General features: G+C 37.5%; 1 protein-coding gene across 1 annotated transcript in view; it reads right to left on the bottom strand.

The window, feature by feature from the left end:
* Nucleotides 1-24,311, bottom strand: part of Tmc (Transmembrane channel-like) — a 142,551-nt gene that overhangs the window by 32,681 nt on the left and 85,559 nt on the right. The window contains exons 3-6 of the mRNA XM_069832300.1: nucleotides 6,251-6,407; nucleotides 5,991-6,171; nucleotides 3,772-4,009; nucleotides 643-831 (exon numbers count right to left, since the gene is read on the bottom strand). Coding sequence (XP_069688401.1) covers nucleotides 643-831; nucleotides 3,772-4,009; nucleotides 5,991-6,171; nucleotides 6,251-6,407 — 765 coding nt within the window. The remainder of the gene's footprint in view (nucleotides 1-642; nucleotides 832-3,771; nucleotides 4,010-5,990; nucleotides 6,172-6,250; nucleotides 6,408-24,311) is intronic.

Here is a 24,311-nt window from a genome sequence, read left to right as displayed (position 1 = left end):
TTTCTCACGCCTTCTATTCTGTAGGTGAATTCATGACATTCAATAACGCTTCATGAAAATGATACTAAAACTTTGTGTTGTACTAGTAGACTATATGTTGTTGTTGTCTAGTGCCTTGCATTTGGCAATGAAGCCATTAGCAGTCGTGCTTTCCAATACTTTTGAACTGTAGTTTCTCCTGATCTTAATGCTTTACAGGTCTTAAGAAAACAGTTACATGTAAGCCACAACATACATGAGTATGAGTCCTAAAGATAAATATTCCGGAATTAAAACTGTCCCCCAATCAGATCTCCGGGTGGGGACATCTTTAGGCAAATCGCACCATACCAATTTCTAGTAGACTATATTGTAAATCTCATCTGTATATATTTCATCTAAACTGTGACTATGAATTAAGATTTTATAATAGCATTAAGTTTTTTGACTTGTTCCATATTCTAGCTGTAAGCAATGAATGAATACCATGGAATGTTAATAAATACAATACAATACAATGAGAAAGGGCAAAGCAAACTGTACCAAGCTGTCTTTTAGTCTCGGAAGAGGAAAAATGAAGGAAAAAAAGAAGGTAGAAGGGAGCAAAAAAAAAAAAAAAAAACGAGAAGAAAGCAATGAGAAAGGGTAGGGGAGCTTATATACCTCTGGAATTGCAACAAACGCAGCCAGAAGAACAGTGATGACGAGGTTGACCCAGAACAACCAGCGGAGGAACGTGAAGTAGGACGCGACCACTGAGCCAAAGTGCGACTCGATCTCCTTGATGCGTAGTTCCCAGGGAATCAGCACGTTCACCAGGTTGGCCAGCTCCCTCTTCATGTACTGCCATTTCTGAAACCACATAAAAACAACAAAACTCCCTGTGCACTTCAATAGTTCACTGCCCTCACTAGAATATCCATGTCCAGGTATGTTTCGTTATCACTACAGTAAACCAGCTCACCTTTTTTTTTCTCTAGAAAAAATATCATGACATTTTGACAGACAGATACTTTAGTATCAGGCCATACTTTGGACTGGAATCAGGGTGCGAAATCCCGGGGGGGGGGGAATAGGTAGGATTCCCCCCCCACCAATAGTTTTATCCCAAGAATTTTCTCCCACTGAAATATCCCGGGGGGGGGCGGTTTATTATAAGGAGACAAACAGCGAAACACAGGCTACACTACTAATAGTACATTATGCAACGAGCCTATAATGGTAGTAATTAAGACGCGAGTATGTTTATGAAACGAGCGCGAGTTTAATAATTTTCATATGAGGGTCTTAACTACCATTATAGTCAAATTTCATACGACTTTTTATGCTCGATCATATATCTAACTTGAAATTATTCACAAGAATTCATGTTATTCTTATCTGACTGGGGAGTGGAACTGACCTTGTGCAATATCTCGTAAATTGTGAGATGTGCGCAGACGCGAAAGTATTGATTTTTTTTTCCGAGAAACAAATGTCGACATTGACCTTGATATAATCTAGAGAGTAAAATAAACATTAATCTTCATATAACCTTGAAATTGAATTAGACATTGAAAAACGAGATGACAAATTGAATTTATTTGAATATTATTTACAATTAACGCTAATTATTATAGTAACAGAACTGACTTTATTTCAAATATAGGTGATTTATTGATTTATTGTTGTCTTTCGATTGCATTTCCGAGAATAATCGATACTTGCGCTTTCATATTGCTACAATGGTATTTTCTGATTGGTAGAACACCTGAACTTTAATGAATAGGTGTACTTTAGTGAGATCCATTAAAGGGCTGCTACCAGGTGTATAATAAATTACTACATTTCGGCATGGTCGAGCATAAAAATATTTTCATTTCAAGAATAATTTTCCATTAGATGACTAAAAATAATACATTAAACTTTATGAATATCAATTAAAATACCAGCAACAATTGAATGGAAATATTGAATTCGCTTCGCTCTGGTAATGTTATAATACCATTTGCCCAAGTTATCAAATATTAGGCACAACTATTACAACGCAAATGGGGCCCATCTTTCGTCCTGATCACCTACTCAACATCAAAAATACATTACTTTTTGTCTTCACGCAAGGATTTAACTAGTTCAATGAGGATTTCATCAGCTCCTGTTGCTTTTCAATTCTTCATTTCCCTAAGTGCTAATTCAACTTCTTCTCTTAGGAGATTCTTTTTCGTCTTCTGATACAGCTGCTTCATCTTCTATAGCTAAGTTATTTGGACAGTTCTCTGTCTCATGTAGCTCTTCTACATATTTCATCCATGTGCTCAGAGTATTCCTTGATTGTCTGTTATTTCATTTCCGATTTCGTCTTCTATCAATCACATGGATTTCATGTTCTTATTTGTGAAGTCCAAACATTTTACTTCGTGGTAACATTTCTTCTTCATCCGGTCTTCCTAAAATAGGCACTTCTTTTAAAATAGGCAGAAAGAGCTCAAATTAATCGTGAATTGCAGAAATTTTCAGCAGGCACAAAACAGTGATGACCTTTGGAAGCGTTTGCTATTTTGAAGTGACATTTTTCATTAAAGCATGATAATAAGTTCTACTGTTTGACATACATCAACTTTAATTTCTTTGTTTAGTATTTTCTGGGGGAAAAAATCGGAATTGCCTGGACATGCGAGGCTCCTGCAAACCACGACTAGTAACAATCATTTTATTTCTTTAAAACAATTTTTAAGTGAAGAAGAAAGAGAAGGAAAATTGTCTCATAATAAACTTTAAATGAATATTTAAGCCAATAAATTAAGATAAGTACACAATCATAAAAATGCCAAATTATGTGAATAGCATATTATGCTACTTAATTCTTCAAATTCCTTTAATCTTATAGAAGACAAAGGAAATCCATTTTGAATCTTGCGTACACTACTCTTAACACTTGAATATAATTAATTGATTAACTAGCGGACTTACTCGTGTTAATTATGTAAGATTTGTGCGGCTTACAGCTGTTTCAGTGCTTCATCACACCATCCTCAGAGCCTACTAGATCTCGGCGTCATCTAGAACTTCTCTGCCTGTTATGTGGGTGTGTTGGATTGTTGAAAGGTGTTGAAGAGTGGAGTCAAATAGTGTGTGTGTGTACTGAAATTGATCTGTGTGTTGAGAATTTGATCAGGGTGTGTTTTAGTGTGTCTGTATATTTCGTATTGTCCTAGTGTGTTGAGTTTTTGGTTTTTGGGTTGTATGTGTAAGATTTCCATGTCTATATTTATGTTATTGTATGTATGGTTAGCATTGGTTATGTGATCGGCGTATGTAGATGTATTGTGTCCTCTGGTTATTGGTTTAATGTGTTCTTTGTAGCGTGTTTGGAACGATCTGCCTGTCTGTCCTATGTAGAACTTATCGCAACTATTACATGTGAGTTTGTATACACCTGTGTGGTCGTATTTATTTGTTTGTGTTTTTTGTGTGTTGAGATGTCTTTGTAGTGTGTTTTCTGTTCTGTATATTATGTTGTATTTCTGCTTTCTGAATGAAGATGCGATCTTATGTGTGCTTTTGTTTTCATATGTTAGTGTGATGTATTTCTTGTGTTCTTGTGTTTGTGTTGTGTTTTGAACTTATTGCCACTGGACATGTGGAATTTCTGCACCACTTAAGAGGCCTGTGTCTGAAAAACCGAATTTGAGAAAAATGGTGACTTGTGGGGTTTGTGCAATTGACGATTCAAAGAGACAAAACAGGCAAAATAAGAATTGGCCCAATCACTCCATAACGCAACATAACTCTGAGTAATAAGAGAGGCCGCACCTTGATGAGGATGATGTTGCAGGAGGCCAGGATGTCGCGCGTGGACTTGCTCTGCGCCAGGCGCTCCTGCAGCTCGCCCTCGTGGCGCTTCACGTAGGCCTTGGCCAGCTGCACCAGCCGCAGCTTGCGCCGCATGCCCCACGGCTGCTGCTTCACGCTGCTCAGCACCTCCTTGTGCAGCCGCAGGTTCTCGTAGATCTGCTCCTGCGTCGCGCCCTCCTCCATGGACACGGCCGTTCTGCGGCAACAACAGCAGCTGCAATTCTGGACTGCGGGTTTTAACATAAGCATAATAATAAGCTCTAAAGAACGGTATTATTTGTAAGTTTATAGTCAACTTTACGCTTAAGAAGGAATTACACAGCTGTGATATGAGTTAGCCCAAAACATGACGGAGCCTCCATTGTGATGAACTGATGACCACAGGGAAGAAAGGGTCTTTCTATCGTAAAGGAATAACTGCCATTAGTTTTAAACTCCCTTTGTTATATATATATATATATATATATATATATATATATATATTGATGTACCGACGTACATATGATATTTCCATGCAGATATTCTGCGTCATCACATGATGAAAGAGTGATGGAGCGGAGAAAAATTCTCTCCGGCGCCGGGATTTGAACCCGGGTTTTCAGCTCTACGTGCTGATGCTTTATCCACTAAGCTCCATCACTCTTTCATCATGTGATGACGCAGAATATCTGCATGGAAATATCATATGTACTTCGGTACATCAATATATATATATGATATGCGTAATAAATCACTTTGTGATATAAGACGGCGCCCATACCGTCGGATCCCGGCCAATCAGTCACTCATCTGAGTACACCTCAACACATGTATGGACTTCGGTCCTGCGTTCATAGACATCTATGACGTAATGCAGAGGGCGGCCACCAGAGGGAACCCCAGAGATGGAGCTTAATCTGAGACGATTCTAAACGGCGTCGGGATTGTATCCGGCGTGGCTTAGTGGATAAAGCATCAGCACGTAGAGCTGAAAACCCGGGTTCAAATCCCGGCGCCGGAGAGAATTTTTCTCCGCTCCATCACTCTTTCATCCCTTTGTTATGCAGGGACGAATGCTAGTCACGAAAGTTAGGCTTGCTCTTTTATTCATAGGGGAAGCTGGGAGAATATAATAATTCATAATTAATAAAAATAATCAGACCCACATAAATAGTTTATTTTATAATTATGAAATCATTATGAGTCATGGATCATATTCGCTTATGAGATGTAGAAGTTCGATATAATATAACAAACATGGCCAACAAAACAGTTTATTTAGTTTTTTCGACCCTGCCAACCAATGCACATTGTTGTATTGAGCTGCTCTGAACGAGCGCACATATTCTCTATAATGTCTGTCTTCTCTTGAATAGTCCTTCGGGAAAATGGATTTAATAATAAGGTTTCAATGACACACAATTCCGAACTCATTACAATACTTCAAATTAGTGTTTAAGAATTAATAATACATGCAGCAGCTAACACATGCATTCCGCTCATACAATTACATTGCACAGCACATTCCCGCTGTCAATACTGGTCTGTGTAACGTTAAATAGTCGTTGGTGTAGCTCTCGGACCAGAGCTTCAAACAACACATAACAGAAGCATGTGCGCCTAGGACGGACCAAGGAGGAAGGCACTTGCGCGCGCATCATATTCTCGCTGTTTCTACGTCTTTCCTGTAGCCTCCGAGAAAAGAGCAAGCGTTGCGATACTTGCGGTGTGCAACCTGCGGATGGTATTACGCCTATACAGTGCTCCAAAAATCAAAATAAATTTTAATGTACGTAATCCCATTTTGAGAAATACACATTCTACGAAAATATTGGGCTTGCGCAGCAAACATAGCATGCCCTGAGAAATCGCCCCTGTTGTTATGTTTGGTTGAATTCTCACAGATATAAGAAAAAAAGGACGTAATGCTTTATTTCTTTACTGCCATTATTTTGACACATTTTAATGCATTTTCCCGGCAGTTGTATATAAGGTATACAGTTTTGTTAGAGTAAAATGAGTTTGAAGTCCTTTCACCTCAATAAAACGAATTATTAACTTGAAATTCTACTCAGGAAGAAGGGTAAAAACTACATTATGATATACATCTCAAGGCGGGATAAATTATACTATTTATCCCCGTGAACTTTTAGAGGGGTAAATTATCCCCAGGATAAAGCGAATGTGCAGCAACTGACTCTCCGGAGCTGGTGGTGAACACGGAGGAGCGGCGCCGGTGCGCGCTGTCCACGTCGGGCGAGAAGGGCGACGAGGGCCGTCGGTTGCGGCGCCGGTTGCTCTGGCGGCGCGAGGTGGCGCGGCGCTGCAGGATGGCGCACACGCTGGCCGAGTAATCCTCCTCGTCCTCGTCCTCCACATCTGCACAGGAGCAATGGAGGAATGAAGGGCTGGCAATGCCACAGCGACAGCTAATAGAACAGAGGCTGTGAACAGGCACCTGTGACTGTGGGCTCCCTGGAGAAGTGCACTTTCTCGACGGCGGCGGAGGGGGGCGAGCCGGGGGCGAAGGCGCTCATCCGCAAGTAGCAGCTGTCCTCGGGGGCGAAGCTGACCGACAGACGATCCACTGACGGCTGCGGCGACGGTGGCTCCGCCTGCAACACAACATCTGCGATCACGTGATCAGCCTGAGCTACAACAACGTTCAGGCCGACCAACAAACTGCTTCCTCACATCCACATGCCTCAGCAGAGGTGAACGATCATCCAACCGTGGACAGCACGATGATCCCCTCCCCTCCCCAGAAGTTATAACTGTTTTTATAATAGGATTTCACTACCTATCGTAGTTCCTCAAACTGATCACAATGTTGGATGGGCACCGGTTCCATACATTGACCGAAATTTCATGAGAAAATTCCTTGAACGGGAGTCCAGGCATGACGCCCTAGACTACGTGACTTCGTTTTATAGAGTCCTATGAAATAAATTACTTTTCCATAGTTCGCTTATACAAATTTTTTAAATTGTTAACTGCCTCCCATTGGAGGTAGCCCAGAAGGACTCAGTATACTCTCCTACATGAATTTTGAAATATTAAATGTTTACATAAATTTGTTGACAGAAAATTAAAATAAACATATATGAATTATAAAGTGAAGAAAGAGAAATTAAACAGAGTGAATATGATGACTCAGAATTTGGCAAGAGCGTTTCAAAACTGAAGTTATGACGTCAGCAGTAAGTGTCTGTGGTAGTTCAAAAGTCTTCCTGAAGCTTTCAAAGAACTTGGGAATCACACCACGAGCTCCAATAAGAAGACCAATCACCTCAATGTCTTCAAGCTGGTATTTTGCTTTGAAGTAATCAAATGTTGGCAGATAAATGTTGATCTACTCCCCGTTTCAATCCTTATGGTAGGATCAATTATATATCCTTTCTTGGTAGTCTGGGAATACGCTATGATGTCAATACTTCTAGAGGAGCCATTAGTAGCAAGGCAAAAAACTTCCTCTTCTACTATCCAAGACTTTTTTCTTAAAGCAGTTGCAATTAAGGATCGAACATGATGGTGTCTGGCATTTCGGAGGAGTAAACCTCTGTTACACTGACCTTGGACGTGGGCAAGGGTTTCAGTCAATGTCACTATAATTAATTTTTTAATTAAGAAAGAAATACATGAGGCCTTACAGCATATTAGTCTACTGTAGTGTTTGAAAGTTAAATATCATACATTTCTTGTTTAAATAGTGTTTTGTTTCTTAATACTTAATTTATACGCAATGCTATTTTGCTGCAACCAAATTGTTACATAGCTGTTGAAAAGACAATGTGACGCCCATTCGACGCGCTTTGTTTGACAAAGCTGACTGCCCTGCAGTGGCGTGTGGTACAATTTTATGTGAGGGAAGCAATAATACAAATTTACAATTCATGTTGATTTTCATATGCACTATAATGTTAATATTTTGTATTTGATATTGTTATCTATTGCCTGATGATTCCTCAAGAGGGCGGAAAGTTTGCATCTATAAATAAATTTAGAACAAATGTTATAAACTATACGTAACTTGAATAATTTCAAGGGAAAAATTGCTCCGGGGCCGGGTATCGATACCGGGACCTCTGGTTGAACGTACCAGTCCCCAGAGGTCCCGGGATCGATACCCGGCCCAGGAGCAATTTTTCCCTTGAAATTATTCAAATCTGCTTTACAGGGAGCTTCACCTGAAAGACTAGAGTTGCATATACGTAACTTGTTTTTTATATTTATTGTATGGTAAGTTAAACACAGAATAAATATGGGAAATGCCTGTTATTATTCGGTTGAGAAGCTTTTATCACCCAGTCTGCTGTCAAAAAATGTGAAAGTTAGAATTTATAAAACAGTTATATTACCGGTTGTTCTTTATGGTTGTGAAACTTGGACTCTCACTTTGAGAGAGGAACAGAGGTTAAAAGTGTTAAAAGATGCTTAGGAAAATATTTGGGGCGAAGAGGAATGAAGTTACAGGAGAATGGAGAAAGTTACACAACACAGAACTGCACGCATTGTATTCTTCACCTGACATAATTAGGAACATTACATCCAGACGTTTGAGATGGGCAGGGCATGTAGCACGTATGGACGAATCCAGAAATGCATATAGAGTGTTAGTTGAGAGGCCGGAGGGAAAAAGACCTTTAGGGAGGCCGAGACGTAGATGGGAAGATAATATTAAAATGGATTTGAGGGAGGTGAGATATGATGATAGAGAATGGATTAATCTTGCTCAGGATAGGGATCAATGGCGGTCTTATGTGAGGGCGGCAATGAACCTCCGGGTCCCTTAAAAGCCAGTATACAAGTAAGTATTGTATGGAAAGTAATAAAGATTGATATTTTGAAAATTTGACACAAGTAGGCTAGCTATAAATAATACAAATGTTTATAATATGTACTGTATAGTACAAAACTGATAGCAGCCAACTCACCTAAATATATTTGAAGACCAAAGCAATTCTCCTCTCTTTAGCAGCAAAATCATCGACGACCTGGGCATAGAAGTCTTCAGTGCTGTGAATGGTTTCCAGTAATTTCTTCTCTATAGAATATGAATAACGAATCCGTCCTGACGAGGACAGAGAAAGAATTTTGTGAAATTTTAAGATCAGAGAATTCATATTTCTGACGATTAAAATTATAATTTCTGCAAGAAATTTCTCCTTTTTCCGCTTTATGAACAACTTGCCTTCCATGTACGGTACGCCACTGCTGCCCTATTTCCATATTTCACGAGGTTTGATCTTGGACGAGGAAATTAGTATCTGATAACAAAGATGGTAGCGATGGTTTTTGTATCCAACAACTTCAGGTATCACACCGGTCTTCATGTAGTTAGTGCCCTACAATGTTGCCGAGGCTTGCAAGACGTTAAGTCCATTGAAAGCATGTCCATGTGACATATGTCCTCTAATATTTTTGTCCACTTTCATTTATGTCCACATTTTATGTGCGTCCATTTTTTTGAGTACATTACTGTTATGTCCACTTTTATTTATGTCCACTTTTATTTAAGTCCACTTTCATTTATGTCCATTTTTATTTATGTCCACTTTTTTGATGTCCACTTTTATTTGATACCGTTCAGAGCAAAAGTGGTGTAAGCCAAAACTGGGTAATGAGGTTTAAAGTAAAAAATCTGTAAAATACAGCGCAAAGTAGCAATTAATATGTTCTTCTTGCTATCCACTGACTACTAATAGTTTAAATAAATTGAATATTAATTGCTACTTTACGCTGTATTTTACAGAATGTTTACTTTAACTCTCATTACCCATTTTTGACTTACACCACTTCTACTCTGAAAGGCTCAACTAATGTCAATTCCTTTTGTACCGCTTGAAGATGTTCAGTCTGTTTTTGATAGTCTTATAGATAATATTGAGCATGACGTAATGGATTTAGCATTGTACATGGAAAGAACTTGCATCCGAGGAACATCTGCTCGAGGAAGAAGAAGAACAATGCCACCTACATTCGCACCTGAAATATGGAACACTTGTAATCAGGTTCTGGCAGGACAACATCGAACAACTAACGTAGTCGAGGGCTGGCACAACCGCTTTCAGAAACACATCGTCACACATCACGCGTCGGTCTGGAAATTCATGGAATTTATCGAGAAAGACCAAAGGAATAATGAAATAATAATAATAATCCAATTGCTTGGCGGGCATTTGAATGTGCGACACTCTATTAAAAGATCTGCTTACAAAATTTAAGTCGAGTAGAAGAGGTTGTTCGGAATTACAACCACTACAACGAAGAAGGACATATCAGAACTTACCTCAAAGCTATTAGTTATCATCTGAAGCTGTGTGAAGATGAACAGGCAGAAGAGATTGAGTAGGGAATTGAAGTAAATTTGTAGATGAACATAATGTATTGTACAGTCATGTAGTGGACGTAAAAATGTGGACATAAAATTTGTGCAATTTGACTAAAATAAAGTAGACATATACTTCATTGGACATATATTTATGGACATAGTGTAATGGACTTCTATGTAATGGACATCATAAAATGGACATTAAAATTGTGGACATTATAAAAAGGACCTAACGTCTGTGTTTCGTTGCCGATACCGCCTCGGCTCTGCCTACACGACGTACTTCAAACATATGCTTCAAAGGCCACTTGACACCTGTATTCAATTAAATTTCATAAGACATTGACAATTGCATCCGAAGCATGCCAGAAATTGTTAAGTTATTGAAAATGTTCCTGGAAATACAACTCAGTGCTAATCTCACAAAAAACTTGTCAATAATATTTCGTCTTCTTTGTGTAATTAAATAATTCTTACTTTTATTTCTATCGTTTGTTTTCTTTCTGTTCGGTGCTATGATGTAACTTAGTCTATTACATGACTATAATTAAGACGAAATAATAAATAATTATGATTTATTATTTAATTGCAATAGGTATACCCATTAATTTTTAGTAGTTTATTACAACACATATTTAACAAAAGCATGAACGATTTACGATTGAAATTACAGTACTTGAAAAGAAAAGCACACGCTGAAAATATTAAATACATTTACTTACTTAGCGAACCCGGAGGTTCATTGCCGCCCTCACATAAGCCCGCCATCGATCCCTATCCTGAGCAAGATTAATCCAGTCTCTACCATCACATCCCATCTCCCTCAAATCTATTTTAATATTATCCCCCCATCTACGTCTCGGCCTCCCCAAAGGTTTCTTTCCCTTCGGCCTCCCAACTAACACTCCATATGCATTTCTGGATTCGCCCATACGTGCTACATTTCCTGCCCATCTCAAACATCTCGATTTAATGTTCCTAATTATGTCAGGTGAAGAATACAATGCGTGCAGTTCTGCGTTGTATAACTTTCTCCATTCTCCTGTAACTTCATCCTTCTTAGCCGAAATATTTTCCTAAGCACCTTATTCTCAAACACCCTTAACCTCTGTTCCTCTCTCAAAATGAGAGTCCAAGTTTCACAACCATACAGAACAACCGGTAATATAACTGTTTTATAAATTCTAACTTTCAGATTTTTTGACAACAGACTGGATGATAAAAGGTTCTCAACCGAATAATAACAGGCATTTCCCATATTTATTCTGTGTTCAATTTTCTCTCGAGTGTAATTTTTATTTGTTACTATTGCTCCAAGATATTTGAATTTTTCCACCTCTACAAAGGATAAATTTCCAACTTTTATATTTCCATTTCGTACTATGTTCTGGTCACGAGACATAATCATATACTTTGTCTTTTCGGGATTTACTTCCAAACATATCTCTTTACTTGCTTCGAGTAAAATTCCCGTGTTTTACTTAAACATACTAGGCCTAATAATTAAGTATTAAAACACAAACTTAAGTAAATCCACCCTCGGCCTAATAATTAAGTATTAAAACACAAACTTAAGTAAATCCACCCTCGTATGAGCAACACTCGTGTTGGAGGGTTCGATGTCGAAATATCGATAGGAGAAGTAAGAAGCAAAAAATTTAAGTAATAATTAAAACAAGACAGTATAGATTACAAACAGATAAAATAAGTAATTACAATTACTGTATTTTATTCCCTAAATTTACACGCACTTTTCATAATTGCACTCGCAATAATACAGCCAATAACTTTTGCAAATCTTCGAAAGACAATTTATTTATCCTTTTTGTCTGTCAGCACAAGAAAACGAACGTTTAACACTTACTGACGTCATTGGAGCACACTTCAGTTTTGTAATTGCTTGTACTGGAAAGTCACAATTTCCCATTTTGTTAACAATTGCCTGACAAAACACTCGCTGCTGCATTGAGATGTTTAAGACTAGGATTCTTCGACTGGTGCCGAACTGTTTTTAGCTATCAGGAGCTGGAAAGGGAAGTTGCTCATGAATTTGTGTCCTTGCTGTTTCCAAAGAAGCAATCACAGCAACCAAGAATACATATAAAATGCCATCTGGATGTGAATGGAGTTATCCTTATGGAGTTCCGTAGCACACGAGGTGGAAGTTATCTCATCTTCCAAAGAGGAATGCCGCCACTTCGTCAAACTGAAGGGAGTTGATTTTCATAATTACAACGAAAGAAAAAGGAAAAAATAATAATTGTATTGTTAATATTGTAAAATGAAATGCGATAGAATAGGTTCTAACGTCCAATTAGACATTTTCAGGCTCTATAAAATTAGGCCCTACCACTATTAGTTGTAACGGTGCATAAAACGCGTTAATTTGAATCTCAGGAACAAAATCCGATGGCTAGCAACGAATTCCTATCACATTATAAATATATTTCTCTTTAATATTTGGAAATGCACTGCCAGGCATTACCTTACTGAATGTATTTTGCAGAAGTTACAGGGAGTAATGCACTGAAAATCGTTGAAAAAATATACGAGGCAATTCTGTGTTCCCTTAACCCTTTCTAACCCAAATTAAATTTACAAGCAATCCATGTTGAAACAAATAGCTGTATTAGGACCAATTCAGTGACCAAGTTCCGGGAGTGGCAACATTTGAAACAAAACTGTATTGATGAAAATGTATTGAAATAGAAGTTATCCAGCAAAATTTACCTTCATATGTAACACACAAGTATATAAATGCTATAAAGTTAATTATTGCCATATGGTATCTATAGGTAAGAAAGGGTTGAAACAAATGTTCCGCGTGTTTCTTCTCATCGCAACACTTTCGTAAAATGAGAAATGGATTCAACCAATCGAAACCGAATCGACCTTGCAGTCAGCATTGTTGCGTGCGGCCGACAGACAAAGACAGAATTGCATTCAAGTTAGGAAATACCAATTGTGAAAAACGAAATTCAGACTATTTGGAATCAGAATTACGGTGGCTACATTCAGTTGTCTGCCTACCAAAGTCACACAAATGCTCTACTTGAGGAACACGTTCCAGGGACGTTCCCCAGTTTTGGTTCAAAGGCAGAAGGAAAAGTCGAAAAAGAAAAGGAAACGACGAGGATGACGATATGAGCCGTTCAGAGCAGAAGTGGTGTAAGTCAAAATTGGGTAATGAGGTTTAAAGTAAATTTTTTTGTAAAATACAACGCAAAGTAGCAATTAATATGTCCTTCGTGCTATCCACTGAATACTAATAGTTTAAATAAATTGAATATTAATTGCTACTTTGCGCTGTATTTTACAGAATGTTTACTTTACCTCTCATTATCCATTTCTGGTTTCCACCACTTCTGCTCTCGACGGCTGATATGACGGTTGTAACTTATACATTAAAAGCTAACAGTCAGCTCGTGCTTGTAAGTAATGAAGGAGTTGCCTGCTGAAGACTTAATAATAAACTGTGATGTGAACGACATACCTGTTGAAATGCCCGAGCTGGAGTGAGGGTCTGTTGCTCGCGGAGGAATCAGAAGGGCTGATCAATGATAAGACGGACCACACCCATGTCTTCGCTTTGTTTTCTCCGACATTAATCCTGTGGACAGCAACGCGCCTCTGACTGCAATCACAACCGGCAGACACCTGTACGGGCGGCTGCGCCAGACCAATAGCAAACCAGGTCAAGGGGGCGAAGCACCCCCAGGAAAAGGAAACCCCCACGATTGTATCGGCCGCACGCAACAATGCTGACTGCAAGGTCGATTCGGTTTCGATTGGTTGAATCCATTTCTCATTTTACGAAAGTGTTGCGATGAGAAGAAACACGCTGTAAAGGCCCATTCACAATGAAAATTAAACATAACCGTAACATAAACACAGAAGTTTGCGCCCAGGCTACCAAATGGGATCATTCACAATGTTTCACATAAGCATTGACATAAACATTACCGTAAGACTTTAACATGAAAGTTTGCAAACTCCAAACTTTCATGCTTATGCTTACGTGATTTGCAAACAGAACACAATCGTGGAGCGCTGAAGCATACGACAGAATATGAGGAAATGGCGTCGTTGTTATGTTTCCATGGTTACCAAGTATGTTTGCTGTTATGTTTATGTTCCCATCGTGAATGATGGTATGACTTCTTGATTTTACCGTAACGTTTATATTCTTAAGTTAACGCTCACGTTATGTTTAATTTTTATTGTGAATGAGCCTTAACGCACGGAACATTTACTTTGAGGGGACACAGAATTGCCTCGTACATTTTATCAACGATTTTCAGTGCATTACTCCCTGTAACTTCTCCAAAATTTAACAAATTCCAAAAACATTGTTTCAGTGCATGTAAAACATACAAATAAACAATCCCCGAAAATTTCAGCTTTCTAGATTAATTAGGAGCTAACAAAAGATCTCTTTAATGTGGAAAAACTAAACTTACGGAAAATGAGCGTTGAATAAAACTTATGTACATAGGTACATACGCCCCTTCTCAGAAAAACGAATAATTAACATGGATAGATTTTTCATATAATTATGTATAATGTACCATTTAAAAAATCATGGAATAAATTGTGAAGGTAAAAAAAAATATATATATATAAAATTTTCCACCCAAAATCCGCAAATTCCTGAAGAACGGGCGTTCAAATTAAAACTCGTATACCAGTTCTCAGAAAATCGAAAAATTGAAATGGATACAATTTGAGTGTGGAAGCAAGTAAAGAGATAGGTTTGGAAGTAAATCCCAAAAAGACAAAGTATATGATTATGTCTCGTGACCAGAATATTGTACGAAATGGAAATATAAAAATTGGAAATTTATCTTTTGAAGAGGTGGAGAAGTTCAAATATCTTGGAGCAACAGTAACAAATATAAATTATACTCGGGAGGAAATTAAACACAGAATAAATATGGGAAATGCCTGTTATTATTCGGTTGAGAAGCTTTTATCATCCAGTCTGCTGTCAAAAAATGTGAAAGTTAGAATTTATAAAACAGTTATATTACCGGTTGTTCTTTATGGTTGTGAAACTTGGACTGTCAGTTTGAGAGAGAAACAGAGATTAAGGATGTTTGAGAATAAGGTGCTTAGGAAGATATTTGGGGCTAAGAGGGATGAAGTTACAGGAGAATGGAGAAAGTTACACAACACAGAACTGCACGCATTATATTCTTCACCTGACGTAATTAGGAACATTAAATCCAGACGTTTGAGATGGGCAGGGCATGCAGCACGTATGGACGAATCCAGAAATGCATATAGAGTGTTAGTTGGGAGGCTGGAGGGAAAAATACCTTTAGGGAGGCCGAGACGTAGATGGGAAGATAATATTAAAATGGATTTGAGGGAGGTGGGATATGATGATAGAGAATGGATTAATCTTGCTCAGGATAGGGACCAATGGCGGGCTTATGTGAGGGCGGCAATGAACCTCCGGGTTCCTTAAAAGCCAGTAAGTAAGTAAGTAAGTAAGTAAGTAAGTAAGTAAGTAAGTAAGTAAGTAAGTAAGTAAGTAAGTAAGTAAGTAAGTAAGTAAGTAAGTACAATTTGAGTGTAGTTATATGTGATATACCGTGCCATTTTAAAGAAGGAAAACTAAATAATATATTGAAAAAAAAATCACTCAAAATCCAGTTCCATTCTTCCTTAAGAGTGGCTTCTAGAGAAAAGTTGTTTCGATTTGAATGTGTAGATTTACACAATGATTTCTGCTACAGCTGCACTAACGGAGAGGTTCTGTTCGTATTTGGTATCTACGGGTCCAACCCGAAAATTGTATAGGCATACATAAAGTACAATCTATATACGATATAAAAGAGCTCTATAAAAAAACACAATACGCGATTTACACGAAATCAACTCCAATTTTTAATCGAGTGCAGGCTTTCACGGCCGGCGTCAATAGGAGAAAAGTTTTCCGGGTTTCAGGCCGTGGTCCGTTGGTTGTGTGACCAAACGTTTCGTTCACTGCTGCGGTGAACACAACCAACGGACCACGGCCTGACACCCGGAAAACTTTTCTCTAATTTTTAAATTGGGAAATGTAACAAATGAAACAGTACGGACCGTTCAGAAAAAATGCACAATTTCCCCGAATTAAAAAGCGTATTCTTAGTCGTTTAAGGGTTAGAATTAGAAATGCCTAGCATAAACGTTCACAACGCTGACGACACTGTTGGTAACGAAGACTTTACACCAGTGGTGGGCAAAATGAACGCAACCCACAAGACAGGATTTAAATGGCAACTACATACTGTGGGAGGGGTTGCACTCTACAGTGCAGTGACGGATTTACAGACAGTTGCGTCACTACACTCCTGCCTACCATATGTAATTAGAGTAATCCATTCACGTGATATTTAATTAATCATTTTTCAAAGCAATTTCTTCGAAATTGGGATTTATATCTGTGCATGCTATTTTCAGTTGCCCAAGGAGATGAGCATCGCTTGTGGGGAGAGGATGGTATTTTTTAAAACTTTTTTCCTATTTGGTGTAAAATATTAATTTTTTGTATGTAGAGAGCTCATAGCTGTGGCAACTTAACCAAATAAAAATATTTTGAAAAAAATTATTTGGGGGTCCAAATTTGAAAAAATATACCCAATGCAGGATTGTACTAAAACCGATATATCTAAACCATTTTTAAAGATAATTTCAAACAGTTTTTTGCAATGTATTTGCAAAAGCATGTTCTACAAACTGTCTGTAACAGAATTTTGATATTAGTCCCTACGTTTGTAAAATAAACAATTAAAATTTAATAACAATTTTCTGATTTCCTTTCTTGCAAACAAACGGACGTATTTTTTAAATGAAATCAATTAACAAAATTCTGTTATAGAGAAAAGTTTCCTAATAGTCTAAAGAATGTGTGTTCTAAATTTCATGCATGTATATTTAATAGTTCAGAAATTATTTCCATTTTTGTCTGGCAATGTAGCAAAAAAAATGAAGTTACTGGAAACCGATAAAAGGTGGCGTGTGATTTAAAAATCCATAGCGCAGGAAGTTTAAAAATGACGTCTCAACATCCGATAAGGGCACAAATACCCACAAAATGTTATGCGATGCATTCCACATATATCAAAGGGTATTTTAAAGAAGAAAAAATTATTTTTTGAAAATTTAATTTACCGGAAACAACAATAAAAGTGGGCGAATGATTTAAAAATCCATAACGCAGGATGTTTAAAAATGGCGACTCAACATCTGATAAGGGCACAAATACCCACAAAATGTTATGCTATGCATTCCACACATATCACAGAGTATTTTAAGGATTTTTTAAAATTTATTCATTTTTCACCAAAAATACCATCCTCTCCCCTTAAGCGGGATCTGTGGCTGGACTTTATAAATTTAATTTTAGAAAACAGCTGTTCGCACTGGTAGGTTGATGAATACATACCGTCATTTCCCATAATTATGGTCCACGATACAACCATTCAAAGATCATTGTAGAAGTAACATAGACCGTTCGTAGATAGCTGCAGTGACTTGAATTCAAACTACAATACAGCAAGAATATAGATAAACGAGGTACTACGTTATGGAGTACAACATTTGAATAGTTGTATCGTGGACAATAGTTATGTCCAGGACCATAGTTATGGGAAATGACGGTACTCATTATTTTTTAAGCAAACTGTCTAAGCAGTGGATATGTAGTACTGGACATCTTTTAAAAAAATTTAGATCTTCACATTCTGCTTTCAAGAAGCCATCATTCTGCAAATCCAGTACCTCTAACTGCAATTCTGGGATAACATGTTCAATTTAAACATGAAAAGGAGTGGCAAAAATATTGCAATCTTTCTCCATCCTTTGAAAACCACTGAATCTGTGTTCTTTGAACTCGTATAACAGGCGATCTATTTTAAGAATGTACATATTTAAGTTCTCGTCTTGAATATTTGTAACTGATCCTAAACATGAGAAATGAAAGAACCGCCTTTCTTGTAAGTGTGATATCCTCTCGATTCATACGATTCTGCGAAAGACATTGTATCACTAATGAAGCTCCGAAGTACAGCAATCCAGTATAATCCGTCACGTACACGCGCAGTATTTTCATGGAGTGGGGGAAGGGGAAGGTAGGGGGTAAGTTTAATGCTTCGCTGAAGTCTGACGTCACTGCGGCAATGCCGCAGGAATGCCCGCCATTGCTTTACACTGTCGCGGCACATCTCGCCTTCTCGTTTAATTTCAGAATCAGTACTCTGAGTATCCAATTTATTAGCTCGTATCAAAATCTATACAAATGGTGCCTGACAATTTACGTTCATACAAAACTCTTGAATTTATTACGTCACAAAACTTCTAGACCGAACATTAAATCAGTAAGGCACAAAAAAGTAAAACTGAAAGGTAAACTATTAAACTACGGTTGTACCCACAGTGGTCCACGGCTGAGAGAGTGTCGATCTGTACAAGATTCAGAAGTAAGGGGAGAAGTCAGGTCAAGAAAACGCACAAGGACAACTGGAGGATGAATGGAGCGAAGAAGAAGAACGAATTAAGACAGTCGAAATTATGAAATCACGTAAGTCGTGAATAACATTATGTTATATGATAATAAGTGTAATGTAACTTCACATGCAGTAGATTGTCGCCATGTTGCGTAATAAAGTGGAATTCCTCGTAGCACTGCACACGCAGTAGCCGCCCTTCCAGCCCGAAATTCTTGCGATTACCTGATTACATCGGACGCATGGTCCGCAGACACGAACAGGTCGGGACGACGTCCAGTCACGAATCCAAGAGCGGCCGGTTTGAACTCCGTGGAGATGGAAATGCAGCAGTACTTAGCATATATTGGTTTTCATTTTCATCAAACTGAATTTCAATGGATAATAAATAAGTAAATAAATTGTGATGCTGCGAAAAACACATTTCGAGATTTTCACCGGAACATACTTGAAACAGCTGAACGAAACTAGTGAACAGAAATGTCTTTTATTACGTCATATTTTCAATTTCTTGGTATTAACTTACTTACTTACTTACTGGCTTTTAAGGAACCCGGAGGTTCATTGCCGCCCTCACATAAACCCGCTATTGGTCCCTATCCTGAGCAAGATTAATCCAGTCTCTATCATCATATCCCACCTACCTCAAATCCATTTTAATATTATCTTCCCATCTACGTCTCGGCCTCCCTAAAGGTTTTTTCCTTCCGGCCTCCCAACTAACACTCTATATCCATTTCTGGATTCGTCCATACGTGCTACATGCCCTGCCCATCTCAAACGTCTGGATTTAATGTTCCTAATTATGTCAGATGAAAAATACAATGCGTGCAGTTCTGTGTTGTGTAACTTTCTCCATTCTCCTGTAACTTCATCCCTCTTAGCCCTAAATATTTTCCTAAGCACCTTATTCTCAAACACCCTTAATCTCTGTTCCTCTCTCAAAGTGAGAGTCCAAGTTTCACAACCATAAAGAACAACCGGTAATATAACTGTTTTATAAATTCTAACTTTCAGATTTTTCGACAACAGACTGGATGATAAGAGCTTCTCAACCGAATAATAACAGGCATTTCCCATATTTATTTTGCGTTTAATTTTCTCCCGAGTATCATTTATATTTGTTACTGTTGCTCCAAGATATTTGAACTTCTCCTCCTCTTCAAAAGATACATCTCCAATTTTTATATTTCCATTTCGTACAATAATCTGGCCACGAAACATAATCATATACTTTGTCTTTTCGGGATTTACTTCCAAACCTATCTCTTTACTTGCTTCCAGTAAAATTCCCGTGTTTTCCCTAATCGTTTGCGGATTTTTCCATGTAACCGTGTCATTGTTTATTAATGACTTCAATATTCAACAGCCTTTGTGAACTCAACCTGCACAATTCCTCATTGTTACTTTCTGCGTACACGCCCAGCTGGCTCATGAATTGCATCACCTCTTTGCAAGTCAGTGAAGTGGGGAGTCGCACTGCTATTTACGTCGCTACTTGTTGCAGTCATTTTCTGATGCGTTCCCAATATCTTAACAGATAACTAGTTTCGCAAACTACGTATTTATAAAATAGGTTTTTTTTTAGCTGATTGTATGTTTCAAGCCCTTCAAAATATCGTAAATTAACTCGTGAAATAACACAACATTTCGTGTAGGCCTACACCCGAATTTTTGTTTTTAGCACGAATTTATTCGAAATTAGCGCTTTTAAAGGGAAATTTTAATTTTGTTAACGAAATTTTAATTCAAAAGTGCCCTCCTCTTAATTAGAGAGTCAGTAAAACTTTTCTGGTATCATCAATATGGACTTAAATTCAATGGACTGAAAAAACTGATGCACCATTATCATTTTTATTTGTCTTGTTAGCTTTCATTGTTTGTTTACTTGTTTGTCATTTGTCTTATTATGTTAACTGCCATTGTTAGTTTTTTTGTTAATTTGTTTACATGTTTGTCAATTTACCTACTCTGTTAACTTCCATTGTTTATTAGTTAGTTTGCTGTTTGCTTGTTTGTCACTTTTCTTACTCTGTTATCTTTCATTGTCTGTTTGTTTGCTTTGTCTAATGGCAGCCTCTGATTTGAGGAAGCTCTGGTATATAGCTCTGGTATATACAGGGTGATTCTCGAGGATTTACCACCACTTACGGAGCTTATTTCCGAAGTCATTCCGAGCAAAATATGTCATATAAACATTTGTCCTAATCTCAATATTTTCAGAGTTATAATAATTTGAACTTATTTGTAAAATACCATTGCTCTTTAGTTTTAAGGGTAAAAGAATATTACAGATAAAGAATGAACTATTCAGGAGTATCATTTCTTTAATTAGCTAGTATTCTGAAGCTAAAAATGTGTTGTGAATTCCATAGTTGCTTCGTCCAGAATTTTTTTCTATTTTTAACTACAAAATTACATTTTTCTTACATCTTTATCATAACAATTGTTACAAATCACGCCACTCTTGTGAATTCTTCAAGACTGTACATTATGATGCATAATTAAATTATAAAGGATAAAGTTCCTAAAGTCGTATGATTTGTAACAATTTTTGTGATAAGTGCGTAAGAATGATGTAATTTTTAGTTAAAAACTGACAAAAAAAAATCTTTACAAAGCAATTCACAACACATTTTTAGCTTCAGAATATTAGCCAATTAAAGAAATGACACTTCTCAATAGTTCCTTCTCTTTTTTGAATCTTGCGTACACTACTTTTAACACTTGAATATAAGTAATTGATTAACACACTAAAACACACCCAGATCAAATTCTCAACACACAGTTCAATTTCAGCACACACACACTATTTGACTCCACTTTTGAACACTTTTCAACAATCAAACGCACCCACACAACAGACAGAGAAGTTTGAGATGACGCCGAGATCTAGTAGGCTCTGAGGATGGTGTGATGAAGCACCGAAACAGCTGTAAGCCGCACAGACTTACATAATCAACACGAGTAAGTCCTCTAGTTAATCAATCACATATAGTTCCTTCTCTATTTGTAATATTCTTTTACTCTTAAAACTAAATAAAAAAAAAGGTGTTTTACTAACAAATTCAAATTAGTGTAACTCTGAAAGTATTGAGATTAGGACAAATGTTTATATGGCATGTTTTGCTCAGAATGTCTTCGAAAATAAGCTCCGTAAGTGGCTGTAAATCCACGTGAATCACCCTGTATATACACAGTATATTAGATGCCACATAAGTTTGTGGGTGAACTAATACACTAAGCTTTGGCGAAGCTAACAATCAGTCTCCTGCGCTATGCTGTTGGCAGATTGGTGTTGGCTGCATTAACGATTTTGTTTCAATTAGGGAGTGAAATTTTCTTAAAAATTGTGACTGATTAAGGTATAATCTGTTGCACAATGATGTTTATGTGCAACCTTTTAAATTTAATATTGAAACCCAATTTGTTTTAATAAGTTATAGAATTTTGAATATAATATTCATACCGGATTTCGAGTGACTTTACTTTTAAATATAAAGTAGAAACAGTCTGAATGTTTTGTGGTGTCTATTAGTTTATACATATTACTCACACAAAGTATATGAGACTATTCTTACACGAATTTTTCTACATAACAGGTACTGTAAGTGCTCTCAGAAAATTGAAGTATTGTTAAAATGTAGAAATTTTATAATTCTCTTGATGACGCAGACCTCCAATCTTTGTAGCAATATTCAGTAACGTATTTTGCACGATGAAAGTACAAATTTTAAATTTAAAAAATGTCAACACGAATTTATGTTTTGTTTTTTATGCGATATAACACCGAAAATTAATCACATTACTACTTACTTACTGGCTTTTAAGGAACCCGGAGGTTCATTGTCGCCCTCACATAAGCCCGCCATTGGTCCCTATCCTGAGCAAGATTAATCCAGTCTCTATCATCATATCCCACCTTCCTCAAATCCATTTTAATATTATCTTCCCATTTACGTCTCGGCCTCCCTAAAGGTCTTTTTCCCTCCGGCCTCCCAACTAACACTCTATATGCATTTCTGGATTCGCCCATACGTGCTACATGCCCTGCCTATCTCAAACGTCTGGATTTAATGTTCCTAATTATGTCAGGTGAAGAATACAATGCGTGCAGTTCTGTGTTGTGTAACTTTCTCCATTCTCCTGTAACTTCATCCCTCTTAGCCCCAAATATTTTCCTAAGCACTTTATTCTCAAACACCCTTAACCTATGTTCCTCTCTCAAAGTGAGAGTCCGAGTTTCACAGCCATACAGAACAACCGGTAATATAACTGTTTTATAAATTCTAACTTTCAGATTTTTCGACAGCATCACATTATTACACCGAAATTTAAGATTTTTATTCATCACAAAATAGGATCCCCAATTAGACTATTGGTCGTATCAAAAATAATATTTGGCAGACTTTGCTGATAACGATTCGTGTGAATTGATAGAATATATCTCCTCCCAACTATGTACGTTTAAGTTTTAATTAAATTTTTACTTTTTAATGACTTTCAAAACTTAAATAATATACATTACGCTACAACTATCTTTATATTCGTATTTCTGATCTTTAACGAGTGGTTGCACTTGAATGCTATAGGCCTACTTTGGGGAAGTTCATGTCGCGTGCTCGCGGCGTTGGATCGGAGGACGGTGACGGCAATTAATGACCGGAAGGGCGTAAATGCAGCTCCGCCATCCATCAACAGCAGCGCCGCTCTTTGTGAGTGCGGTGCGACGTCCAGCCGGCAGACAATTACCGGCCAAGACTCAGATTCGCGAGTGGCGGGATTGTTGAACTATAGCAACAGCGAGAGAGAGAGAGAGAGAGAGAGAGAGAGAGAGAGAGAGAGAGAGAGAGAGAGACAGACAGACAGAAAGAGAGACAGAGAGAGAGCTGGGAATGGGAAAAGCCGTGACTACCGAACACGACAAACCCCACAGCAACACGAGCCGCAGAGAACAATATTAAAACAGTTTAAGGTAATTTGAAATAAGTTAGATATTTGGTGGAACTTGGATATATTCTCACATCCCACCCGGAAAAAAAGTAATTGAATCACTGAAAATAACCTCAGAATTGTAGCACACTACTCTAGAGACACGATGTGATCACTGAGAACGTTAAATACTTGATAAGTTATACAGGGACATCATTTTATTTTTACTTCAATTTTTATTGTACTTGAGTTTTTTAATGTACTTCACTCCCACCCCTTCTACTAATGAAGTTCAACCGTCCTCCACACAGATCCAAGACCGCATACGGTCATAGTAAACAGTACGTTACAAAAATATGTTCGCGTTTTCCAGTGACGAAAGAGCTTTCAATATTGAATCATTTTCCATTTGCCTACGTCGCATTCCGGTTTCCCACCTGCTTCTATTCGCCTCTCTGTAAATGCTAGTGGCTGGGCTGTCTTAGCTCTTTTCTGAGAACATTAATTTCTGTTAGGAATTGGACGTCTACGTAATATTATACAACTGTTTAAAATAACTTAAATAAAAGGGCCTCGTTAAGTAATTAACTGTCACATGATTTCCTTCCTTTCTACGACACTGCGACGTAACCACTTGGACGGACAGTAGATAGCATGTCTGAGTAATTTTATCTTTTCGCATCGGGCAGAAATGAAGATTGAATTTACAGTACGTAAGGTACTCTTTTATAGATTAAGTACAGAATTATTTCCACATGACT

This window comes from Periplaneta americana, chromosome 8 (genome assembly GCF_040183065.1).
Source record: "Periplaneta americana isolate PAMFEO1 chromosome 8, P.americana_PAMFEO1_priV1, whole genome shotgun sequence".
NCBI classification, from domain to species: domain Eukaryota; kingdom Metazoa; phylum Arthropoda; class Insecta; order Blattodea; family Blattidae; genus Periplaneta; species Periplaneta americana.
Note: the sequence above shows the minus strand (reverse complement) of the source record. Positions and strands in the feature narration are given on the sequence as shown.